The 19108-nt window shown below is 67.0% G+C and overlaps 1 protein-coding gene across 2 annotated transcripts; it reads right to left on the bottom strand.

The window, feature by feature from the left end:
- Positions 1 to 553: 553 nt before the first annotated feature.
- TOLLIP (toll interacting protein) lies at positions 554 to 17267 on the bottom strand. Of its 2 annotated transcripts, XM_059398262.1 has the most exons (6): positions 17114 to 17248; positions 9288 to 9437; positions 7519 to 7701; positions 6481 to 6633; positions 5646 to 5736; positions 554 to 3012 (listed from the first exon to the last, which is right to left on the bottom strand). In XM_059398262.1, exons 1-6 carry the CDS (start codon positions 17144 to 17146, stop codon positions 2798 to 2800), a joined length of 825 nt encoding a protein of 274 aa, XP_059254245.1. In that variant the 5' UTR covers positions 17147 to 17248; the 3' UTR covers positions 554 to 2797. The 2 variants fall into 2 exon arrangements, with proteins under 2 accessions (XP_059254245.1, XP_059254255.1); XM_059398272.1 differs by lacking the exons at positions 5646 to 5736; positions 6481 to 6633; positions 7519 to 7701 and having other exon boundaries at positions 2866 to 3012; positions 17114 to 17267.
- Between the last annotated feature and the right edge of the window lie 1841 nt (positions 17268 to 19108).

Here is a 19108-nt window from a genome sequence, read left to right on the forward strand (position 1 = left end):
ATGGCGACACACAGTGAGCGGCAGCAAATCGCGGGAAGGAAACACACTGCAGAACCCCACCTTGGGGTCGGGGGTGGTGGGGGCACCCAGCCGCCTCCCCTGCTGGCTCCGGGCCACGACACTGGTCCCCGCAGCCCTTCTCGGGCGTGCACACCGGGCGAACGTGCTGGCAGACTCACACCAGCAGCCCTAAGCCTTCTCCCCGGTCTACTTCACGGAAGATTTTATTTGAAAGAGAGAAGCAGAGAGGCAGAGAGCACGTGGGGAGCAGAGGCACAAGCACGGTCCCCACTGAGCAGGGGGCCCCATGTGGGGCTCGATCCCAGGACCCCGGGATCATGACCTGAGCTGAAGGCAGACACTCAGCCGACTGGGCCACCCAGGAGCCTGTCTCTGTCATTTTAGTCGAGAAATGAAACTCATGCTTAGTATCAACGCTTTGGGTTCCCTCCGAATCCAAGCGGTAGATCGCACCCTGCCTCGCGCACCCGTGCGGGCTCTGCTAGCGAGTGCGTTCTGAGCGAAGTTAAAAACCACTCGGGAACAGAAACGGTAAAGATTCGTTGGAGAAGTTTAATTCTCTACTTTTATAGATATCATGTATTAAATTAGAAGGCCAAAAAGCAAAAATATACTTTACAATTCAAGATCAATCCGGACACTGGACCCGACAGAAGCATTGGAAACACAGAGCTCTGAGAATTGTTCCCACCGGCGTGCAGGGCTGTGGCCAGAGGGCGCCGCTACAGGGAGGGGAGCCTCCGGAAGGGGGACAGGGAGGCAGGAGGAGTCCCGGCACACACCCACGTTCCGTCCTGGCTGATAGTGCGGCGGGGCTGCCTCTGGTGGAAAGGCCACCGGCCAGCTCACGAAGGCCCCTGGGGTCTCCGCCTGACGTGCACGGGGCCACAAGGCACAGCGGCCCGGCACCAGCAGCCACGCTGGCTCGTGGGAGTCCGTGGTGGCCACGCTGCGGCATCATCGGCCTGTCCCAGGCCTGCTTCAGAGGAACTGCCACGGGTCCCCCTCCTGCCCACAGAGCAGCCACAGGCCACGACCCGCAGGCAGGACAGCAGGGCGTGAAGAAGGGAAAAAGGGCCTGACACAACCAGGGAAGGCCTCGCAGGGCGTGGGCTCTGACGTCAGTGCTCGCGAGGAAGGGGAGCACAAGTGACAGGTGTAGGGTCTCTCTCCCGCCAACCGAGGCCCCTCGAGTCCCACCGCGACTGCTTGCTGCGTTCCGCGGGCGTCCTCACAAGGAGCACATCCCCGACGCACCCCGACGCGCCCTGACGGCCCGGCAATGGAGAGGTGGAAAGCGTCCGCGGGGCCTCCTGGACACGGGGTCCCGAGCTGCGCCTCTGTGGAGGTCGGCCCCACAGGAGTGCGCTGCATGCCTGCCTGGTGCTTTTGGGTAGAAATGTGCTGTGTGGCCCCCAAGCTGTCCGAACCGGGAACTGGCGCTCCACGAGAAAGCAGGGCTCCCGTGTCCGAGCCAGCGGCCGGCGCCCATCCCCGGCAGCAGTCTTCACCGAGAAGCCTGGCCAGTGTGGTCATCGGGCAGCCGGCACGCACGCCTTCAGCCTTTCGCGTGCGGATCCCTGATTGTCCCGCGCCTGCCGGCAGCAGCAACATCCTCCAGCTAATAGGAAATGCCCCTGTGCAGGGGGGAGGCGGAACGGGGGTTCACCCCCATGCCGAGCCCTCGCAGGTCCGCGCCATCGGAGCCCATCGCGCCCACGGCGGAGACTCCATCTTCGAAGGCAAGCGTGCCGCGTGTGGGCTACGGGCCGCACCGAGAAGCGGCTCATGCTGCTGATTTCCACGAGGGGCCCTACCCGTCCCAGGCCAGGGGCCACGGCCGCCACGCAGCGCACAGCACGGCACACGCCCCTCCTGCCTCCGAGAGGACTCGGACGTTCACCGGGCGGCCGCTCCTTGCACCGGAGGGAATTCACGGGACTGCTACAGCGGCCACTTAAACCAACGTCAGTAGTGAGCCAATGGCTCCTGAACACCCTTTAATAAACAAATACAAACTACTGGAACGGCCACTTTTACCCCCGTTTTCAGGTTCTGTTCCAAGAGTCGGTCAGAGGGGAGCGGCGGCCTCTCAGAGGCCCACCCCACGGAGCCGGCAGGACACACAGCAGGAAAAGGCCTCACGGGGTCCCCAGGCCCGGACAGCCCTGCTCCAGAGCCTGCGGGCGGGGCCGGGCTCGGCGCATCGCGGACCCCGTGCGTTCTGCATCCGCGCCGACCCTGCTGCGGGACCGGCAAGACAGGAGCCCGCCCGCCCAGGACACGGGGGAGCAGCCCAGAACCACACACAAGGAACATCCACGGGAAGACAGGCAAGTTGTGAAAATAACCCCAAATCAGCTGTGCGTGTTCTACGAGCCTGAAGGAACAGGTCTAGCCCGGCTAAGGAGAGGAGCAGCATGCCACGAGCCAGCCGGGGGGCGGCCAGCGTTCTACAGCGCGGGCAGAGGCGGCGGCTCGCAGAGCCTGCTTGCGACAGCGTGCGAGGAGCAGCACGCAGCACTTGAAGACACTCGTCCCCAAGCGGCGGGAGGGCGAGCGTGCGTACAGAGGACAAGCCCCCCGTGGCCGCTCTGCTCCCAGCGAGGCCAGGAGGAGAGCCACCCACGCCTGAGTGCCGCTGGGCTCGGCGGCCGGCCGGGGACCAACCGCCCACACGCGTCCCACAGGAGGGGGAGGACTGGGACTACCCGGGGCTCCTTCACAGGAGTGGGGGAGGGGCTGGGCCGGCACGACGGGGTGGGGGGGCGAGGCTCTAGGACTCCTCGCCCATCTGGAGCAGGGAGTTGATGGCTGCGTCCCTGTCCCCTCTCTGGGCTTCCAGCACGGAGCGGATCACCTCCCGGTCCATGTTGGGGAACATGTCCTGGATGGCCCTCAGGTCCTCCTCGCTGCAGCGGGCCGGGGCACTCACGGCCGCTGGGGGCAGGGCCACAGGCACCACGCCGGGGCTGCACACTGCGGGCACACCTGCAAGCACAAGACGTGGTTTAGGGAACCCATGGCGGCACCAGCGTCCACGCCGAGTGCCGGCCCTGGAAGCAGAGACACGGGCCCCCCGCCGCGGCCCCAGGCACAGGTCCGGGCCTGCAGCGTCCTCCCCGACAGCGGCACGCAGAGCCCGCGCAGCTGCTCGCGCTGTGGTCCCTTCACACTCCCGACGACGCCACAGAGGCCAACGTTCGCTGACCAGAGGCCACAACGCAGTTCTGTCAGAGAAGGCACAGCACGCAGGAGGCCTGAACTGTCCCCTGTGGGCTGGTGACGGTGGGCCAGGCTGCGCAGCCGGTGGGTCCCTCCGACGCCGACCAGCACGGGATCTCCGAGAGCGAGGCGCACACCCAGAGCATCTCTCATGGGCCACGGTGGTGAGACGCCAAGAGCCCAACTCTCCAGTCCGCGGTCTGCAGGGTGGGCGGAACCACGGGGCAGAAGAGCAGCCCGAAGGCTTCCCAGCCACTGTCCAGTGGGCACAGCTGACCGCCACACACCACACACCGGCTCCATGGCCTCCGTGCTGCCCACGCACTGCTCGGCGCACAGATCCCGCTGCACACTTGGCAAGAGCTCTCGCCCCCAGCCCAGGGTTAAGTCCACTGTGGGACCTCCCCCTGCTGGGGGGCAGCACCTGCAAGCAGCCCCCTTCCACAGACGCACACACATACAACACACGTGCACACGCACACATCTCAACAAGGTTGGGGACGTGGGATATAAATTATTCACAACGGAGGTCACTCTGCAGCACAAGCGTCACGAAAACACGGCGGTGAGCGCGAGTCCCTATTTGTAGGAAACGCGCTGGAGCCGGTGGGCGGCTTGGCCTTGGGGTCCAGGCAAAAAGCTCCTTCCTCTCCCTGGTGACCTCCTGTGAGCAGCTGACCGTCCCACAGCTTACAAGTGTGCACTGAAGAGAACTTCCAAGTTCCCATTTACGCAGAACTCGCCTTTTCCAGAATAAATGTTTTAGGACAAACTCTAAAGGCATTTACGGAGCAAGCTAAGGAACCAAAAAATGCGTGTCCTGACAGAGTGGACTGCTGGCTACCCACGGGGGTCCCAGAGCAGGGACACTGTGGCTGCGGTGCCCCTAAAAGACGTCTGGCGACACCCCACCTGGAAACTGGGGGAGAGCCAGGCCGTCTGGGACCGTGTCCTGATGAAAGGGATGCCTGGGGCACAGGCACAGGCCCCCAGGAGGGGCCCTCGTGACGGTGGGGGCCGCGGGTCTGGGAGGGTCCGGCCGTCCCTCCTGTGCCTCTAGGGCCTACTGCCCGCCCACATCCTCATTCTGGACTTGGCGTCCAGAAGGGAGGGCAGACCTTCCTGCTGTTTTAAGACGCCCAGGACATGCGCCCCTTGGCCCATCGGGCGCCTGTTCCTCCTCAAATCGCCAAGGGTGGGCAGTGCAACCCCAATCTCCTCCAGACCCTGCAACTGCTCCAGGGAAGGGGCAGGGAGAGCCCCAGGAAGGTCCTCCGCTGACCTCGCAGAGGTCACAGGCCAGCTCACAGGTGAGCGAGTGCTCTCCCACTCGGGGCTTCCGAAGCCGACCACGTGCGCTTGGCTTCCTGAGCTGCCGCGTCCCTGCCGAGACTCCCGTCGCCCGCTCAGCGCGACATCCTTCCCTTCTGTGAACCTGCCAGGCTGCTCCGGAACTCCTGGGCCACCAAGGCCACGTCTTACTGGCTGGCTCTGTCAGGACCAGGGCTGACCCTTCCCCCGTGTCTGTGGGATGGTCCGCGTGGAGATCGGAGTCCACGGCTCTCCCGTCCGAGTCCCAAACCCGTGCGGGCTCCTTGGACGCAGAGGCAGCCTCCTCGCCCACTTCCTTGTGCGGCACGTCTAGGCTCCGGGTGACACGCTGGTCCTGCACTGGCCACAAGTGCACAACGACGAGACCTCTCTCGTCTGGCTCAGTGGAAACGGCAGGGCACCCCACACCACCCCAGCCCTGGGTGGCACAGCCCCCGTGCCCCGCAGTGTGCCGCTCCAGCCCGGCCCCTCTGGCACAGCGAGGGCCGCCACACCGCCTCGGGCAGAGACCGCAGAGACCCGGGCTCCTCTGTCTCCCTGCCCTCGGCGCTCACGGTCCCGCAGAGCCTGCCCTCGGACGCCCGCACACAGCTCAGCTCGGCCGTTCTGCCCGTTTCCTGGCTGCTCGCGGCGGGAGCTGGTCGAGCCCAGTCACCATCGTGGCTGGAACAGAAGTAAACTGAGGCCGACGGTAACATTTGGAAATTGAAAGACACGAAAGCAACCCCACTGCCGTCACGAGCTGCTACTCTACAGAGACGGACGCGCACGACAGAGCGGGGACGTTAGGGCACCCGCTCACTTCACCTCACAGGGCAGGATCTCTCGTGACGGTAACTGTGCTAACGCGTTCAGAGACTACGTTTCTAAACTTCCATAAAAGTTCAACTTGCCAACAGTTTGGGGGTAAAATATTCTGTATCCTAGAAATGTAAAAAATTACTCATGCCTAAAACCAAACCCTCGCACTCGGAAGGATCCTGTGACGAAGAATGGACTTAGCCTGCGCACTGTGCTGCGAGTCCCCGAGGACCGAGGACCGCCCTGGGGAGGGGAAGGGCACACACCTGTGATGGGCACGTAGCCGACGCCCTGCTGGTACACGGTGGGCATCAGGACCACGGGCTGAGGCGGCATCATCACGGTGGCCGGCAGCGACTGAAACACACGGAAGACGATCACGGGGTCACAGGAGAACCCAGCACACAGGGAAACGGGCACACCTTGGTGGCAGGCCAGGGCGAGTGCCTTGGCTACGGGGCTGTCCCAGAGTTGTGGCCGACGGACACACCAGAAGGGAACGTGGTCCCCGGAAGCAACAAGTACTTTCAGGCCCCACAGGGGTAACGCTTCCCGACTGCCTCGAGCACGCCAGCCCTCAGTGAACGCAGTCGGGGCTGTGCGTTCACATGAAAACGTCAGTCGTGTCATGAAACGTCTAAGAGTAAAATGACACGAATGCTACTACCTGCTTTCAAACGGCCCGGGAGTAAAGAGGAGGAACCAAGAGCTGCTGGGCTCGGACACCTGCAGGGGCCCTCGTGCAGGCCGATGTACGATAGCAGGGACACCACCACCGCCTCGGGGACACAAAGTCCCAGACCCCCACGCTCCCCGAGAGCAGTGGGCTGCAGACCGGATCCGGCACGAGCCAGGGGACCCGAGGACCAGAGGGCGAGCAGCTGTTCCCTCAAACCCCATGTGGTCCTGAGACCCTCTCCACCCCGACCCCGGTCCACACGGCAGGCCCTCTCCGGCCATGGGGGAGGCCATACCCCGAGGAACAGGCCGCCACACCATGCTGCTCCCCCCACCAGAATGCACCACGGTCCCAGTCCCTCGGGAGCAAACGGCCCCCTGAGCCGAAGCTGCCCCTCCGCCCGCCCCCCGCCCTGCGCTCACCGCGTACGACATGACCAGGTTGATCATGCCCTCCTTGTCGTCCCCCTGCCGGCCGCTCAGGCTGTACCACTCGTCCTCCACCTTGCCCTGCTTCAGGGACTCGGGAATGGTGACGTGCGTCCAGGCAATGCGGTCGTCCATGGAGAAGGCCCGCTGAGGGAGATGGGGGGCGCAGGTGCTGCTGCCGCCCACTCCCCAGGCGCCCCCACAGCCCGAGCCCCACCCACAGCCCCACCCCCCACCCTGCGGCTGGGGGCCCACCTCCTCCAAAAGTCACCCCCCAACCCCACCCCAAGGCCTGGTCCTCCCCGCAACACACACAGGACCCCCAGCCCCAGCCCCACGAAGCCAGGAGGGCCTCCGTCAGCATCTGGACAGGTGCAGTCTGGCCTCTGCCCGCCCCTCGGGATCCCCTGCAGGTCCAAAGCCTAGTGGGCACAGACAGAGGAGAGAAGGCCTCTCCCTGCGAACACGCAGGCCCTCCCTCCTATCCCCGTGTGAGAAAGGGGGAGAACTAGAAGAAAGGAGCCTAGAAGGCAAAAGAGAGCAGAGGGCACCATACTGGGCCCTGCTGCCCAACCCCCAGCCCTCCGACCTCTCCCCCTGCCAACCAAGTCCCTGGGGCTCCCTGGCCGGCCACAGCGGGCTGGGCGGCCCCAGGCACATGCCCAGAGGACCAGGCTCAGGACGAGCCCCACGGCACCCCTCTGACCCTCCCAGGGACGCCTGGGGGCTAGCACACGGCACAAGAACCCAGTTCCACCTGGCGCGGGGTCTAAGCCACTTTATGCCTTTGCCTTGGAGACGTGTCTGGGGCTTACGGAAGGGGGTGCGGCCAACACTCTGTCTCCTCAGAGTGCCGGGTCCCCAGCCCCGGGACGCCGTTTCTGCAGGCAACTGGTCAACAGACCCGTATGGGGCCATGGACTGTGCGCTGCTGCTGGGGACACCAGGACGCCCATCACAAAGCAATGACGGGCCTGCAGCTCCCGGGCGGCCCACACCCCTGGGCCTGCGACGGGCAGCCGGCCCTCTCACCTCGTCGAAGATCTCTAGGTAGAAGGAGTCCACACCCGGGGGCACCGTGCACTGGATAACCTTATTCCAGCGGGGGTTCTTGGCGCCGTTGTGGGCGGTGGGTGTCTCGTACACAGCGTAGCCCAGGCGCAGGCGGCAGTACGGGTCCATGCGGGTCATGCCGTAATTCTTCGCCAGCTTGGCCTGAAACACAGCAAGTCACTGAAGGGGCGGCCGGCGTCGGAGTGGAGGACACGTGCTCACCCACGCTGTCCACCCACTCCGAGTTCCCCGGGGAACCAGGATACGGCCGCCACTGTGTTCCTGGGCTCTGGGTGTCCAGTCCCTGCTCAGGTCAAGGGAGCTATGGCGCCACACAGGGCAGCTCCTTCTCCAACGGCCCCGCAGAAGAGGCTGCAGGGCAGGGTGACAGGCAGGCTGTCGTGGGCCCCAAGCCAAGGGCCAGCCTGGAGCAGCGGGGCTGCAACCTCAGGCCACGGGCCAGCCGTCGCCAGGCTCCCCATTCAGCTCTGTCCAGTGCCGGGGGCTATGAACCCCGAGGAGCCTGACCTTCAGCTGGACAGGCTGCCTTTGCAGGAAGAAAGTGCGGGCACTGACGAGCGACGGCTTTGGCTGCCTGGGTCTCTGTCCGCAAACAGCCTTCCGAGCGGATGTCACCGCTCCAGCGCCACCGCGGCCCGGGAGAGGAGCACAGCGGCCGCCGCCCACCAGCACTGACCCTTCAGGCCCGGACGTGTCTGCCGAGAGGGGCACGAGCAGACACACGTGGGACGGAGCGCCATGCCCAGGACAGAGGAGCCTCTCAAACCTCAGTGACGAGAACACAGCCCAGTGGGATGCGGGCGAAGACCCGCGGGGGAACGTGCTGGCTCCGAGCCGGTGGCCGTCACAGGGACGTCAGCTCAAACCCCAACGAGCCCAAACCAGACCGACCCTGTGCTGAGCTGCACAGCATCCACGCCCCGTGCGCGGGCGGCCGACGACACACCCGCTGGGCACCCATGGAGGCCCCGTAGGCTGTGCCATGGACGCTTCCAGCTACAGCGGGGTGGAGGCCGGGCGCGGGGAGAGGGAGGGGAGAGGCGGGGCGTTCCATGGACAGGAACCACCAGAACGCAGGCACTGGGGTGGCCCAGGAGCACCGTGGGGCCCCCGCGGACAGGGGAGAAAGACTAATCACAGAGGAAGTGGGACGCCACGGGCCATGCTGAGAGGCCCAGCAGCTACACGGGGCTGGGGGTACAGTGAGCAGGGCGCAGACCTGCTGCTCGTGCAGGTGCACGAGAGGGAACTTTCAAAAACACCTGAGGATCTGCGGTGACCCCGTCACCCCGAGAGTGTGGCCAGGTGTCTGGGAGACAGTTCCCATAAGACCCACGGTATTCGCGAGCCCTGACTGTGACTCTGCCTGCCTCCCAGTGACTCCCCTTTCTCCCTGGTTTCCACAGAAGGCCACAGACGCCAAAACCACTTTAGGCCCTGACCATGCCTTTGGCTCTCCTGAGGGTCCGTGCCCCCTCCTTGCCAGCAGCCGTGGGGGGCGGGAAAGGCACGAGTGGCAGGAGCACGGCCGGCACGCGGCACGCGCCCACCCGCACCCCTCCCTGGTGACCCCGCTACTGCTGGTAGAAGCCCGGGGACTCAGCCGCATCTTTCATCAGATACGCTTCCAGAAGAACGGAGCAGAAAAGCCACCCGTCCCCACGGAAAGTGAGGTCCCGCCGCCCCCCTTCCCGCCCCCCGCCGCCCTGGGGAGCCCCGGCACGCACCTGCACCACGGTGATGCTGAGACGGCCCACCGTGCCCGCCGCCCCTCCGTACTGCAGCTGCTGGGCCGCCTGCGCGTCCAGTTGCACCTGCTGCTGCGCGGCCGTGGGCGTGATGCGGAGGAAGTCCTGCGGCAGCTCGCCGACGTACACCTTCGGGGAGAGCACACCGTCAGTGGGGCGGGAGCCCAGCCACATCATCGCCAGGGCCGGGGGCCCACGGGGTCTCCAGCCCGAGCACCTTGAACCAGCCCCCTGCCCTCTGGCAAGGAGCCCTCTCTCAGTGGCCGGAGATGCACACCGGGCCTCTGCGGGGGCCATGGTCGGGGTCACACACGCTAACCCACGTGTCCGCCGTCAGCTTGCTCTGCAGCCACTGGGACGGGCTGCGAGGTGCCGGCTGACAGCAGCGGGGAGACGGAACCAGAAGCCTGGATTCTAGCTGTATGGAATTCCACAGCTCAAACCAGCAATGGCCCAAAAGACCCCACAAAGCCCCAACACCTCCCCTTTTTGCCTCCTGCTGATCCCTTTGTCCACGAGGCTGCCTTGCCTCGGAGAGGAGGGGCCGGGGAAGCGCCAGACGGTGGACTGTGCGGAGGCCCCACGGGTTCCCAGGAGCCATCGTCCAGGAAGAGGCAGCGGCTACCGCAGGAGCCGGCTGCCACACGTGGTGGCCGCCGTGGACGGGGCCTCCCCTGCAGAGAAGAGCAGAGCAAGGCCCCGCGGGGTGTTCGATGCATGGCGGCCTGCATGTCACTCTTCCCAGGCAGGACAGGCTCAGGGTCTGGAGACTCGGGGCAGAAGGACAGACGGCCCAGGGGGACACAGTGGGCGCAGCTGCTGGGCACAGAGCCCCGTGGGAGGGGGCAGCAGACCACAGTGCAGGGGGCCCGGGTCCTCCTCGGCCGCCCCATGGGGACGTCGCCAGGATTCAGGGGAGCCTGGAAGGAGTGTTATTTCCAGGAAAGGCGAACTGCATTACTGACGGTGGCCACTAGGGACCGCACGTGCACGCACCAAACCCCTAAGGCCTGTGTTGCTGAGGTCCCAGGTGACACGGTCGGGCAGGATCCCAGAAGGTTCCGCACCCACTGAGGTCACAAGCACCAACGGGAAAGCATTTCTCTGCTGCTTCCCGTCAAACGTCCCCAGAAAGGTCTAGACCCTTCCTTCGTGTCCCCATCACGGGCCTCGTGTTGAACCTGAAGGAAAGCCACTCCCAGACGCCCGTCTCGGGTTCCCCACGGCCCCCAGCTCAGCACCCGGCAGCCTGGTGCTCCAAAGGCTTCTCTCTGCGAAGCAAGCCCCCCTTCTGGCCGCAGCCCGCGCGGGGCCGTCTCAGGCGCCCGGGGAGGAGGGCCCCTCGCACAGTCTCTGCGTCGGGAGTGGGTAGCCCCGGGGGCTCATGTACTCGGTCCAGACACAAGGGGAAAGCAGTGGGGCCCGGGAGGGCCCGGGAGGCCCCGGGTTGCCAGGTGAGGACGGCTCCCAAGGGGCTCGCAGGTGCCCTTCCCGCAGCGTGCCGCTCGGCTCCCCAGCAGAGCCCAGAGCTCGCCCTGGAAAGGAGGCAGCGTGCCCTCCCGCACGGCTGAGACGCTGCGGCCGCCCTGGCGGCTCTCCGACTGACGCCCACGGTCACGCTGGGTAAATGCGCGTACGTGCGAACCACACTCCCAGCCAGAGCTCTTCCCAGAGGCCACAGGGCCGGTGCCGCCTTGCCAACCGGCCGCGGGCCTCCCAGCCTCCGCCCGCAGCGGCCGCGGGGAGCTCTGCCCACTCCCGTGAGGGCGACCTGGCGCACACGGACTCGGGCTAACCAAACGCAAAACATCAGTGCACACAGACCGAATTCTCCGTTATTCTGACAGATGACCGCTCCCTGCGCACCACACAATGCAGCTCGGGGGGTCCTGTGGGGACACGCCGTGCCCTCGGGGGCACAGCAGGGACGGCCACGCAGGTGTCGGCAGCGACAGCGATGACAGGCCCGGGATCTACTGCTACTTCCCGACCTCCCGCCCCCAGACTGGGGCTTGCAGAACCGCGCCCCTCTGCGGCACTCATCTGGGTTTTCTTCAAGGAGAACGCGCCCTAGAAGGGGCGGCTAAAACCACACCACAGGCCAGAGATCGGGGCGCCCGGGGGTGCAGCCGGCTGAGCCTCGGACTCCTGATTTCGCCTCAGGTCCTGATCTCAGGGTCCTGGGATCGAGCCCCACGATGGGCTCCTTGCTGAGTGTGGAATCTGCTTGGGATTCTCCCTCCGTCCCTGTGCCCGGCCCACTGCGCTCCGGTCTGCTCGCTGACTTTCAGGTAAGTCAACCTCAAAAGAAAAACAAAAAAAAGATCAAACATCTACTGCTCTTCCTCAACCACTTTTCAACTTTGAAAGCATAACCATGAAATGAGGGTTCTCACGACATAAATGAACAGTGCAAACAAACCACGGGGAGGGGCAGACGTTGAGCGCCCCGCCAAGGCCGGCACGGACAAGATAGGGGACGCCAGCTTCCGGAAAAGCCGCGAGGAGGACCCCCTGCCCTGGGGGCTTCTTCCTGCCTGAGGGACAGGCTACAGCGTCCCTGACCAGCAGTCCTCAGACAGTCCAGGTCCCCCGAAAAAGGCAAGTCCGGACGGGCCCAGAGAGCAGGCCACTGAGGGTCCATGACATCCAAATAAAGCCCAGGGCGAGCGGTTGCACAGCAAAGCCGGTCTCTGGTGACATCAGTCGTGCCCTGCTGACGTCCCCAGTGGGGACCTCCCACAAGGCGCAGAGACGCAGGAGCTCCCGCACTCTCACAGCCGCTCTGCACCGCGAGCGTGCGAGGTCAGGAGAAAACGTCAACATCGCCGACGAGGAAGGAAGCGGCACTCGGCTTCTTCCGGAGCACGGAGCTCCTGGTTACGCGGGCGGGACCGCTGCCCCGGGAGCCACCACCAGCTCCGTCCAGTGAGCGGACGCCCACACCTGCCGTCGCCACCAGCCCGTCCACGCAGCACACGCCGGGGACCGGCCCGGGGGCCCACACGGGCCCGACCGCTGCGGAGACCAGCGGGGAAGGTCATCGGGAGCGCCTGCCTTACGCACAGGCAGAAGCTCCGGGCTAATCCCCAAACTGTCCCGCCGCACGGTGAGGGACTCGGGCTCCCGCGCTTCATCCCGCCTCGAAGACTAGAGGACCATGAGTCCTGCTCAGAGACACGTGAGGGACACCGGCTCACGCTTACAAGGCGGTACACTGACTCCGAAACGACGTCAGCCGCGCACCAGCCGGGGCAGGTGGCCCTCTGGGCCGGGATGTCACCACGGTCCCCGCCGGGCGCAGCTCCCCGTTTCTCCCACGCACACAGTCCGCAGACGGCGTCTGTCAGCTGAGGAGCCACAGAGCCGCGCGTGCTCGGCACACAGTCCCCAGTTAACGCGCGGCCACGGCAAGCTGCTTAGGGGCGTCTGGGGGGCTCAGTGGGTTAGGCCTCTGCCTTCGGCTCAGGTCATGATCTCGGGGTCCTGGGATCGAGCCCCACATCGGGCTCTCTGCTCAGTGGGAGCCTGCTTCCCCCTCTCTCTGCCTGCCTCTCTGCCTGTTTGTGATCTCTGCCTGTCAAATAAATAATGTCTTTTTAAAAAACTGAAAAACTGTTAGTGTTTTGTATACATTTGTTGAACAACCTTGAATGCGTCTATTTATAAATTATAGCGTATCAAATCACACACACAAATCAGCGACTTATATAAATACTGTACCAACAAAATCACAAATTCAAAACCTCATTCAACTGTTACTTTCCCAGTAACACACCTGGAAAGTTTTCTCAGAGTTTTTAACGAGCTTCTCACTTTTGCTCCATGCGCGGAACCAGTGTCTAGTCTCCTGCTGGGCGTTCTTTCGGCCCCCGACAAGCTGACGGGGTGGAGAACGGTGGCGCGGAGACAAACACGGGAACAGCGGCACCGGGCAGAGCTCCCGTGTCCGCGTCCCCCACCAGGTCCACGGCCACGCGACACCCAGGGAAACAGGCAGGATGACGCCACGAGGAGGAGGAGCCCCGGCGCAGGCCGCCAGCCCCTGCGAGGCCGTCCCTCGGCTCTGCTCGTCCGAGACCCTGCTCCGCCCTCTGGGGCCAGCATCACCCCTAGGACACCGGCACTCAGGGCTCCAGAAGCCCCACCGTGGTCCGAAGAGATGCCCCAACACAAACGCCTCCTCGGTCCACATCACTCACGCTGGAACCACAGCTGAAAGGGACCAAGAAGGGGACACCAGAGACAAAGAGAAGCCCTTCGGGCCCTGAGCTGTAGAGGGGCCGAGGGCCAGGCGGTAACGTCACAGCTCCCAAGATGAGGCGCCCCAACCGCAGGGAGGTGTCTGGTGGGCCAGGAGTCCCAAACCTCCCCGGCATCGCAGGGGCCAGTCGCGATGAAGGCCCTGCAAGGGGACACGTGTCACCAGACTGACCAAGGCCACAGCTCAGCAGGGTCCTATCTCCCAAGCGCCTGCATGAGGGCGCGGCTCTGACCCGCAGCCTGGCTGGGACAGAATCCTCGCCACACCCTGCAGGAGGGGGCCCGGGCGGCGCAAGAGCCGGGCGCCTGCTGCAGGGTGACAGCCGATGGGCCGCGGGGACAGCACAGGCGTGTGGGCAGGGCACAGGCTGAGAACCCCACTCTGCTCAGAAGGCGGGGCTCCCTCACGGCTCATCCTGACGCTGGGGGAGACCTCAGCGGGGTCCGCGGGAAGGAGGGCCCCGCTCTGTCTGCGATGCCTGGAGCCTTTCCGGGGCCGACCTGCGGCTCAGGAAGGAGGCTGGAGGAGGCGGAGTCACGGTCATGCTGGGCCCCCGAAGCCAGGCTCCCGGCGGGGAGAGGACACACAGGGAGAGAGGAGGAGGAGGAGCTGGGGGAGGAGGTCCAAGCGCAGACAGTGGTCCCAGAGCAAGGAGCGTCTGCGGTCACCGGGCTCACAGGGGACGGCCATTTCCAGAGGGCCCGGGAGATGGGGCGCGGGGTTCGGCAGCGCTGACCCTGGGCACACCCGCGCCCGGCTCCGCGAGGCCGGAGGAGCTCGGCTCTGCAGTGGCGGGGAGGGCCGGGCCGCCGGCAGGGCGAGCAGGGGGCCACGGCGGCCGGGGCGCGTGTGGGAGACACGGGCCCACCACGGTGCTCGACAAAGGAGACGCTGCCACGCGCAGGCCTGAAGGGAAAGCCGAGTCCTGGGAATGGACGGGCAGGAGCCGAGCGCGCCCTGACCTCCCGGCACGACGTCTCAGGACCAGCGGACGGGGACTGGGGGGGCCGGCTCTGCAGACCGCTCACACCGCTCTGGTCAATCCGTGCAAACGGCCCTAAGACACCCGACGCGCCCTGCGCGGGCCCCACGTCGCCGACCCGGCCGTCCCCACCGACATCCACGAGTCCTACGCGCGCTCACGGCTCACTTGAACTCATACACACGCGAACGTTACCAGGCTCGTAAGGACGCGGCTACCGCGTCACCTATCAAAAGCAATCGCTGTCGGCGAGGCCCATGAGGGCCTGGAGTCGCAGGTCAGCCGAGGGCCGCCCCGCGGGCCGGCTCGGGAGGGAGGAAAAGGGGTCAGGAGGGGGAGGAGGGGGGTGCGCTCGGCCTGAACCCGCTCACACGCCAGCACCTCTGGAGGAGGTCGGGTGGTCGGGGTCAGCCTGGACTCGGGGGGCCGCCCCGCGCGTCTGTGAGGGAGGCTGGAAAGGCTCTCGCCGCCTCTGACGGAGCCTCGGTCACCGTCCCCACGAGCCGGCGGGCCCCACCGAGGTGTAAAGCAGCCTGTCTCCCACCAACTTCCCGAGCTCCGACGAGGAAGGCCGGGCCCGCCCGGCGCTCTGACATGCAGTGGGCCGGGGCAGAAACAGATGTGGTCGCGAGAACGCTGGCCGTGGGAAAAGCGAGGCCAACAGGCCAGGCCCGGGGCACGGCCCGGCGGCGACGCAGGGAAGGAACCCGCCCCAACAGACAGACGCCCAAGAACCACCTGAGCCCCACCGAGGGGAGCAGCCGGCACGGCCCGCCACAGCCCAGCTCACCCAGCCCCTCGGGCTTCCCTGTGCACGGAGGCAGGAGACACCCCATCCCCTACCAGGCAGACTCTCCCTCCCCGTCACACCCCCAAGGACACTGCCCGTTGCTCCTGTGGCAAGTGGGACACCCCGCGTGCACCTGAGTCCAGGCTCGGGCACCCTGGAGCCCAGCGGAGCCCTGTGTGCCACGCGCAGGGACGTGGCCCCCCATCCCCAGCCACACGCGCGCAAGAGCGTGCCCAGCCCCCACCCAGCCGCTGAGCGCTGCCCGGCGCTCCGCCACCCGGTCCCGCTGGGATGGCCGAGCGCCCGGTCCTCTGCCCGCACAGCACCCGGCACCCAGTCCAGGCGGGGCACCCCAGCTGAAGGACAAGGCCCACCAGACTCGAACAACTGCCGCAGTCCTCACAAGGACCGCTGGGCGGGGGGGGGAAGCGGGGCGCTGACGCGGCTGTGTGCGGGGCAGGGGGCTCTGTCGGAAACGAACACCGGAGGGACCGGTGAAACTGAAGCGCCCAGTCCAGCTGCTGCCTGCTGGCCCCACTGGCGCAGGCACCCGCCCCACCCCGGCGGCCCCCAGCCCCTCCCCACAGCCGGCCCGGCTCCTCCTCCAAGTGTCAGGTTAGGTGCCCCGTCCGCCCAAGAACCTTACCCACCTCAACCACGGCCCTGACAGGCCGCCCCCACGTCTAAGTCAAGAGTCGAGACCCACAGCTCTGGGCATCTGGGTGGCTCCCCCGGTGGAGCGTCTGACTCCCGGTTCCAGCGCAGGTCAGGGTCAAGGGATCGAGCCCCACATCGGGCTCCACGACCCGCAGAGTCTGCTTGCCCCTCCCCCTCGCTGCTCCTCCCTCTCTCGCAAATCAATAAAAACTTAAAAACAAAACAAAAAAAGAGGCACAGCCCTGCGCCCGCGGCTCCCTCCCGCGCTGCACGCTAAGACCCTGACTGGGCACCACACCCCGAGCTCCCTGTGTCACGCTGCCCCAAACACCAGGGCCCGCGACAGCGGCTGAGCACCACGGCCCGGTCCTGCGCCGGCACTCACGACCCCAGCCCCAGACGCCACATCCCCGAGCCCCCAGCCGCTCCCGCCCAGCCCTGACGTCACTGCGCGCCTGCAGGTCACCGAGGGCACCGCAGCGCGCACCGCGCGGCCGCGCAGAGCCCCAGCACCGGCCCCGGCGGCGCACGTCGGACCGGACCAGCCTGGGGCTCCGCGCGGCCGCAGAGCGGAGCGTCCCCGCACACAGGACGGGCGAGCCCCGCCTCCGGGGGCGCCGCGGGGCCCCGCCCCAGCCCCGTCCCGCGGGCAGCGGGGCAGCTCCGCGTCGAGCTCCGGGCGGCCGCGTGCCCGGGGCTCCCGACGACGCCGGGGCCGTCCCTCCGGCGAGCACCGGGCGAGCAGCCCCGCGACCTCCCGCCCCGTGGCGCGTCCCGAGCGGCTGCTCCCGCGGACTCGGCCTCCGACGCCCCGGGCGCGTCCGGGCTGCGGGCGGCCCCCGGCCCCGCGCCACCGAGCCGCCCCCAGCGCCGGCAAACCGAGGCCGACGGCGGGACGCGGGGCCCGCGGGCCCGGGGAGGGGCGGCCGCTGCGGCTCGGGCCTGCCCAGACGCACCTGCGGCGGCCGCTCGGGAGGCCCGCGGGACCCTGCCCGGTGCCGGGACCCACGCCGGGAGCCGGGCCTCCTCGGCCGCGCAGGCCCCGCCGCCCCGCCCGGCCGCCCCGCCCGGCCGCTCCGGAGCCCGCCCCGCCCGGCCGCCCGCCCCCTCACCGGCCCGCGCTGCGTGCTGACGGTGGTCGCCATGGTGCCCCCGCCTCGCGCCCCGGGAGCGGACCCGTCCGCGACCCTCGGCGCCGGAGCCTGCGACGCCAACGGCCGGTCCCCGCGAAGCCGCCGCCGCCTCGGTCAGCTGACGGCTGGCCCCGCCCCCGCGCCGCTCACCGCGCAGGCGCCAAGTCCGCCCCGCCCCTTCCGGCGCCGCACGCACCCACGCCCCGGCAGGCGCCTGCGCAGTCGCTCCCCACGGGCCGCGGCCCTGCGAACGGCCTCCCGAGCTGGCCGTGTGCGCATGCCCGCAGTGGCGGGCTCGCGCCGGTCACGTGGCCGGGTGGGGCCCGCCCCCAACCCCCTCGAGGCGCCGCTGCAGCGGAGCAGGGCGGGCGGCCGCGGGGTTCCCCACCTCGGAGGCAAAGCGACGGCGTGGCCCTGCCGCTGCCCCAGGTGCTGGGAGTGCGGGACGCCGCGCGCGGATGCGTGAGCGCTGCCGTCCGGCCGTCGGGGCGGGCCGTCTCTGGCCGCACGCGCGTCCCTCCACCCCCAGGGTCCCCCGGCCGTGACGGGCGGCGCCGCCACCCGGGGCCTCGCACTCCGCTCCCGCCCCGCGCCCGCGCCCGAACGCCCGCTGCGGGGCTCAGAGGCTGCAGCTCCGGCCTCCCCCGGCCTCCGGGGCTCAGAACCGCGCGGGCCGCCGGCAGCGGCCGGTCAGAGCAGACCCCGCTGAAGCGCAGTCCTCGGCGGCCCTGCGCGTTCGGCGCCTGCGGAGGCCGGGGGCCCGCGTCCGCCCCCGGGCTGTCGCGAGTGGCCAGCCCGCCGCGTGTCCGCGTGTTCGCCGGAGCAGCCGGGGGTCCCCGCCGCCCGACGGCCCGTCTGTTTGCCTGCGGGCCGCCCCGACGAGCAGCTCGGGCCCGGAGCCCCGCTTCGAGAGCCCGCGTCGGGGGGCCGCTCCTGGTGGCGGTGACCGCATGGTCAGGGTCCCGGCGGAAGCAGACGGCAGCGCGCGGAGACAGCGGGGTTTAGGGAACCGACGGTTACGCGGGGCACCGTGAAGCGAGGGAGCCGGGAAGAGGCCCCGTCAGCAGAAGGCGCGGCCTAGCCAGAGGAATGCACCCCGACCCCCAGGCCGGGGAAGTAAACACTCCCACCGCCCCAACACGCTCATCTGCAGGTGTCTCCCCCAGCCCAGCCAGGCCCCGGTTCGCGGAGGTCTCCTTCCTGGAGCCCAGACACCGCCGGGGGAAGGGGCCAGTGCGCCTGGAGCATGTGCGGAGCGGCCGACGCGCGTCCGAGCACGCTCACCGCGGACGCAGTTCTCTACAACAGAAAAGACACGGAAGGAAACTTCCTAGAGGTAGTTAAGGAAAAATTATGAAACTTTATTGACAGACGCTAAAGAGTCCTGGAGTCCATAGAGAACGGTGTACCATGTTCATGGATAGGACCTCAGCCCCTCAAAAGAAATTTTCATGAAAACCTCAGATGGGGGGACACCTGGAGGGCTCCGTCAGGTAAGCCTCTGCTTTCAGCTCGCTCATGATCTCAGGGTCCTGGGACTGAGCCTGTGTCCAGCTCCCTGCTCGGCAGGAGGCCCACTTCTCCCTCTCCCTCTGCCCCTGCTTGGGTTCCCTGTCTCCATGTCTCTCTTTGTCAAATAAATAAATAGTCTTAAAAAAAAAAAAGATTTGAAACCCCAGATGGGCTTTTTAAAAGAAATTCAACAAACTGATTATAAATGTGTGTGGAAGAACGAAGGCTGAGTAACAGCCGGAACGTTCCAGAAGAAGGAAGAGAAGGAGGCGGGGACGGAGAGGAACTGTCCTGGGAGATGTGAAAACACCGTAAAACCAGCGATCAAGGTCCTGGTGCGGTGTGGGGGAGACGTTCGCCAGTGGGGCGGAGTATGGGAATGAGTAACGACGCTGGCCTGGCTGAGCAGATGGGAAAGGAAAATGTGGTTGAGTGAGTGTGCTGACCCGGTCCGCTGAACGC

Source organism: Mustela nigripes, chromosome 1, assembly GCF_022355385.1.
Source record: "Mustela nigripes isolate SB6536 chromosome 1, MUSNIG.SB6536, whole genome shotgun sequence".
Lineage (NCBI taxonomy): Eukaryota > Metazoa > Chordata > Mammalia > Carnivora > Mustelidae > Mustela > Mustela nigripes.